At 26.2% G+C, this 6,363-nt stretch overlaps 2 protein-coding genes across 2 annotated transcripts in view; one reads left to right on the top strand and one right to left on the bottom strand.

The window, feature by feature from the left end:
* The first annotated feature begins 2,155 nt into the window (after positions 1 to 2,155).
* LOC117169433 (serum response factor homolog B-like) lies at positions 2,156 to 4,509 on the top strand. The gene is made up of 2 exons (XM_033355809.1): positions 2,156 to 2,464; positions 2,559 to 4,509. Exon 2 carries the CDS (start codon positions 2,586 to 2,588, stop codon positions 2,994 to 2,996), a length of 411 nt encoding a protein of 136 aa, XP_033211700.1. The 5' UTR covers positions 2,156 to 2,464; positions 2,559 to 2,585; the 3' UTR covers positions 2,997 to 4,509.
* The window catches only part of LOC117169432 (protein RRNAD1), an 11,791-nt gene continuing 9,850 nt past the window's right edge, over positions 4,423 to 6,363 (bottom strand). Inside the window, exons 7-8 of the mRNA XM_033355808.1 lie at positions 4,834 to 4,943; positions 4,423 to 4,723 (exon numbers count right to left, since the gene is read on the bottom strand). Coding sequence (XP_033211699.1) covers positions 4,453 to 4,723; positions 4,834 to 4,943 — 381 coding nt within the window. The 3' untranslated portion in view covers positions 4,423 to 4,452. The remainder of the gene's footprint in view (positions 4,724 to 4,833; positions 4,944 to 6,363) is intronic.

The following is a 6,363-nucleotide window of genomic DNA, read 5'->3' as shown; positions in this document are numbered from 1 at the left end:
ATAATTGCTCATTTTAAATAAACAGTTAAATGGTGTTAAGTATTAAAAAATTGTTCTTTTTCTAAATTAACAAATTTCAAACGAAAGGGCTTCAAAATTGAATAATTTAAGCTAAAACAATATTTAAATAGGATTTTAAAATTAATAAAAGCGTGTAATTATGAATCTATTAATACCAAATTTATAAAATTTATAGAATAGAACAGAATTTGAATTTTTTTTAAATACCCTACAAGTTTTGGAATTCATAAAAATATTTTAGGAATCCCTGAAATCTGTTGAGTTGCTCTAAAAATTCATGGAAGAACTCGTCGACTCTTTAAATCCCTTAAAATCCGCAGAAATTCCTAAAAAAAACCTTATCATTTCTTTTGAAATTTTTAGAAATCTTAGAAGTTTCTTTAAATTTTATGTATTCTCTTAAGTTCTCTAGAAATCCGTTGGAGTTCCTTGAAGTATTTTAAATATTATTAATAACCTGGATAACTTTTTAAAATTCTTGGAAATTTTCTGAAATCCTATACGCAATTGTTGGAAAACTCTTAAAAATGTTGAAATCTTGCTAAATTCGGTGGAATCTTTTAAAATACAGTACATTTTTTTTTAACTTAGAAGTTTAGAAAATCGCTTAAATTTTGTGAAATAGCTAGTAAACCAACATAATTCGAGTAACATCCCGTAGAATATCTTGAAACCTCTAATATCTTTCAAAATTTCTTTAAAAATTATTAAGTCGTTTAAATCCCGTTAACTCATATAAATCACTTTTAAATCCTTCACAAACTTTTAAAATACCCTAAAAACTGTAAAATACTCTCATTTTTTAAATCCCTTCAAATGTATAGTAATCACTTTTAATCTCTTCGCATCTTTTGAAATTTAATGAATCCCTCAAATATTGTAAAATTCCTTCAATTCTACTAAAAGTGTCGAATCTCATTAATCTTACAAAATCATCTAAGATTCCTTAGCGAATTGAAAAATCTTAACATTTTCTATAATCCTACAAAATTCTTTGAAATCTCCTGAAATTCCTAGGAATCTTTCAAAATGCACTATTTTTTAAAATCCTTTGACATTTTAAAAAAACCCTTGAATCTTGTGAAATCCCATACAAAATCTTTAATATATTTTAAAGTTTCTTCGAAAATATTGAAAGCTTTGAAACCCTCTGAGATTCCGAAAAATCTCATCATATCTATAGAAATTCCTTGAACTTACTGAAAGTCCCTTTAAATTTATTTACATTTTATTTCATTCCTGAAGTTCACTAGACATTCTCTAAAATCTATTTAAACCTTCGACACTGAGTGTTCCTAAATATCCTTTAAATCTCTTAAGTCTAGTAAAATTCCTAAACAATATATTGAAATACTTAGAAAGTCCTTACCTTTTCTTGAAATCTGAAATACCTCTTAATATTTCTTCCAAAATTTTGGAAACTATAAAATCTTGGAACCTTGTAGAGTAGTCTAAAAGCTTTGAAACCCTATAAAATTCTTCAAATGGTTTTAAATAATGCAAATCTTAACATTTTTTGAAATTTCGACGTTTTAGATGGCGGATGTATTATTTCGGCGAATTCAGCGAAGGAGTTTGAAAATATTTTTAAAGGCAAAGTGGAAAAAAAATTTATAAGCAAAATAGTAAATAATCGTTAAAAGAGAGTACATTAAAAAATAATGTCAACTCTTATCGACATCACTTATAACCTAAAGTATTTTTTATTTAAAAATAAAGTTGACCTTATTTGCCATAACAGAAGGATAATGTACAACTTTTCCCAAATTTTACATCTGAGAAAAATGATCAAATAATTAAAATAGATTTACATCTGCATTTTATAATTTATAATTTTACAATATAAAAAGGAAATATTAATATTTATTTTAATCATTCTTAATGCATTTATTAACGAAGTTCGGTTTATAAAAATATATATTTGATAGATTAGAAAAAGGTGACATTATTTACAATTTTAATCTAATTTAATCTATATATTTAATTATTCGTATTTATATGATAAACAAATTTTAAATATTAGTACCCTACTTTCAACATACTAGTTTTTTCTATTCGACAGAAAAAAAATTTAACTTCCCGCTTTTCAGATGAAGTGTCTTTACCAGCTCAACAGATGGCACTATATACAGAAAAAAAGCGTATTTACGTCGTAAAAACACTGCACAAAGAGACAGCAAAAATCCAAAAATAAACAAGATAGTAATATTGACAATCACTTCTCTCCATAAAATTGTATGTGAGATTAATCACCCAGAATTTTTAAGACCAATAATTTGTTTCTTCTAAGTTTAATCTAGCTGTAAATTTCCAAAACTAAGTTCACCCCTGTACTAAAATGTAAACAAAGTGCCTATTTCCCCTCCAGTGGAATTTTCTATTATTAGTACGTTTAGTACATGCAGATGATACTTTCTTGAAGACAACCCCAGAAGAAAGAAAGGTAAAGCATTTTTTTTTTTATTCGTAATTAAAAATATTAAATACCATCGCAATAATTTAAACCAATCATTTAAAATACCTATTTTTCTAAACAGACAAGAAAGGGGCAAAAATAATTCAAAATGCCGAAATTTATAAGAGACAGAGAGAAGAGACTTCATATTTTCTCCACAAAAAAATCCAGGCTGCTGAGTAGAGCTTATAAACTTTCAACATTGACAGGAACACAAGTGCTTGTGATAATTCAAAGTGAAAATGGAGACGTATATAATTTTGCCACGAAAAAATTCCAGCCCGTGTTGACGAGCGAAGAAGGGAAAGAATTAATTAGATCCTGTTTGAGTAGTCCTGACTCACATTATGAAACTTCGGAAAATGAAGGCACTGACGAGGAAAATAATTCCGTTTCTTCAAAATCTTCAAAATCAACTGCAAATACAGCTGGAGAAGACCCCGAAGACATAGACACTGAAGAAAAAAAAGTTTCAGACAAATCCAGCCTTTGGTCTCGATTCAAATCTCTATGGTTGTAAATGGTCTTGGTTTTTAAGTATTTTTTTAATGCATGAAAATTAAAGTTTCGTTACCAGGGTGTCTAGCCGATGGATGATTTTTAATTTTTCTCGGCCCGTTTCATAGAGTTCAACCATTCCATGGAATGATTTTAAACAATTTTTTAACATTTTTAAGATTTCTGGTTTGAGAGAGAAATTTTTTGAAAAGAATGATAAATTCTGAATTGAAAACTTAGAATTCAATTTTTTTTCCTGAATTCGCGCTCCATATGAAAATTGCTCTATTCCAAGATAGATTCATATTTATTTATATTAGTTGCTACTATAATTCAGAAATACAGTAACTTCTTTTTTATAAAATTTGGAAGAGGGAAGTTTTAAATTTTTGGAAATTTTTATTTTCAAAAACAAAACAAAATGTTTAAAATCAAACTCGGATTTGAAATAGAGAATTTTCGAAATCTGAAAAATTCTGACTTTGAATAGAAATTGTTTTTGCAAATTCCTTTTTTTTTGTAGATCAGAATTATCAAAATTTTCCTCTTTCATATAAAAAATTATGTTTTCGTAAGCCAAAATAAAAAGTCTTTAAGGGAATTTGTCATACATAATTTATGTATTCCCCATTTGAACACGGAATTTCGAATTGTTAGAAAAAATTTCCATACTAAGTAATTTAAAGATTTATATTTTGTGACGAATTCCGAATTGAAATAGGGATTGATGTGTCAAAATCCCTTTTTATAAATCAGAATTAAAATTAATTAAATTAAATTAAATCTTTACGAGAATCTTTGTCATATAAAATTTGTTTATTCCGCATCCAACCTCAGAATTTCAAATTCTTTTAGAAACCAAATCAAATCAAAATTAAATTCATTTTCGAAATTTCCTGCTCCAAGTCAAAATTTTGTTTATTAGCAAATTTTTCTGTTATAATTCCGAAATATTGTAACTCCCATTTTCCAAAATTTTGAAGAGGGAAGTTTTAAATTTTGACAAATTTGAACTTGGAACAGGTAGTTTTGTTGAATACCTTTTTCTGAATCAGAATTATGCTTTACTGAAACTCAACGTAGAAACTTAAAAAATAATAATTTTTTAGAAAAAATGTCCTGTTCAAATTCAGGATAATTGTATTTGTTTACGTGAATTTTGTTATTCTTCTTTTATTTGTTCCTTGTTCCAACTCAAAATTATAATTCTTTAAAAATATGCACTGTTCCAAGCCATAATTGTGATTTTGTTGGAAAAATTCACTTTCCCAGTGAGAATTTTGACTTTTTTTTTTTTACAAATCCCCTGTTCCAAATTAGAATTAGAGTAATAACATATATGAAAGCATTTTTAATTTTCTTATAAATATATTCGAGTTTACATTTTGTAAATGCATAATATTCATTCTGAATTTTCAGTCAATATCATTCTATTATTTACAACTTGTTACAAAAATATTAATTTCATAAGTACCTTCCTACTTAGACGATATTAATACAAAATTTCTGGGCGAAACTCTGCAGTCGAATTCCGCTTTTAAAGAAGGACCCAATTTTTTTTCGGAAAGAAACAAAAATCTGTCAAGTAGAACACAAGTTTCGACTAATGGTGCTAGCATTAGCCGAAGTGAACCGAAAACTAAAACTCTATTCCATTCACTTAAAAATTGTATTATTTTCGGTTGTGTATAGTAAAAATCTTCAGGTTGTTTATGCGGTTCCAAATTTGCTACTGCAGCTTTGCAGTATCTGAAAAAAATTGTATTGATTGGTTTTGAATGAAATAGTAACTGATACGAAATAGTTTAAAGTAACTTTTATACAAGATAATGAAAAAATAAAAGAATTTATTACTCAACTGTTCAAAACACATGCCATTTTTTACTTTTACACTATTCACTTGTATGCGCCGAAGCTTGGAGCTTTTTTGAACCAACATGTATTCTAAAGCTGCTCTGTATGTGTGCACCTGTAAAAGATGTCGCATTTTTATATTTTATCAAATGTGTATATGAATATTGTACTCGATAAAATAATCTATTTTACAAAATTAGAAATATTTGTTCAATGTAAAATCCAAAAGTTCAGAAAAAATAAAATCATTTTCTATAACTTCAGGCTTTGCAGTCCCTGTGGGATAAAATATAGAGACCAAAAGGTAATTGTTATTACGCTCTTATGGTACTTTTTTCTTGCCAAAAGGTTAACCAATTCAGGATAAATACAGAATACTTTAAAATAATTCAAATGATTTGGGAACAATTTCAAAATATGGAAAAAACCTAATTGAATTAAGAAAAGTGTGAAATGATTTTAGAAAAATTCAAGTGGATTCAAAATAATTGAATAAATTGTCTGAGAATTCAAGTTAAGTTTAAAAGACTTCAGGATTAATTGAACACCAAAATTTTTTGATAAAAAAAAAATTAATTAAAAAGAGTTCCCGGTGAATTCCAAAAAATAATTTCAAATCTCTTCAAATCATTGAAACCCAACTCATTTTTAACCAAAAAAGTAAATAATTACTAAAAAAAATTTAAGATATATTCAAAAAAATTTAAATTATTTGGAAAAAAAATTTTACATCGGTAAAATCCATTTATTGCAGTAAAATTTGAACGAATTTACAATAATTTAAGGGAACCGAGAAGAATTCGATGAAATTCATAAAAAATTTAACTGATTTAAAAAACACAATCAAGTGCTAATTCAAAACAATTTAAAAATGTAAAAAAATGCATTGAATTGAGTAAGTTTGAAATAAGTTTAAAAAAATTAAAAGATAATTTTTTTTTAATCTGATGAAATACCTAAGAATTTAAGGGAAGTTTTAAAGACTTCAAGATGCAGTGAACAAGAACTTTTTTTTAATCCATGGAATTGAGTGAAATTGAGTGAATTGAAATGAATTCATAAGAATTTAAAATAATTCTGGGCAAAGTAAAAAAAATATTTTAAAATCTCTTGAAATCTTTAAACCCTACGAAATCCTTAAACTTCTGGAAAATTTATTAAAATACCTTGAGAGCTGTTCAAATCTCTTCAAATCGTCAAAACTCCACTAATTTTTAACCATATAAATGAATAATGACCACAAATCAATTTAAATTATATTCAAAAGAACTCAAATGATTTGGAAAAAAATTTTAAATCGGAAAAATTCATTTTTTGCAGTAAAATTTGACCGAATTTACAATAATTTAAGAGAAATGAGAATAATTCGATAGAATTCATAAAAACTATCTAACTGAATTAAAAAAATAATCAAGTGAATTCAAAACAATTTGAAAATATGAAAAATGCATTGAATTGAGTAAGTTTGAAATAAGTTTAAAAAAATTAAAGAGAATTTTTAAAATTTGGATGAAATACCTAAGAGTTTAAGGTAA

Source organism: Belonocnema kinseyi, chromosome 3, assembly GCF_010883055.1.
Source record: "Belonocnema kinseyi isolate 2016_QV_RU_SX_M_011 chromosome 3, B_treatae_v1, whole genome shotgun sequence".
Taxonomy (NCBI): Eukaryota; Metazoa; Arthropoda; class Insecta; order Hymenoptera; family Cynipidae; genus Belonocnema; species Belonocnema kinseyi.
The sequence above is the reverse complement of the archived record's forward strand: the minus strand, read 5'-3'. Positions and strand labels throughout refer to the sequence as shown.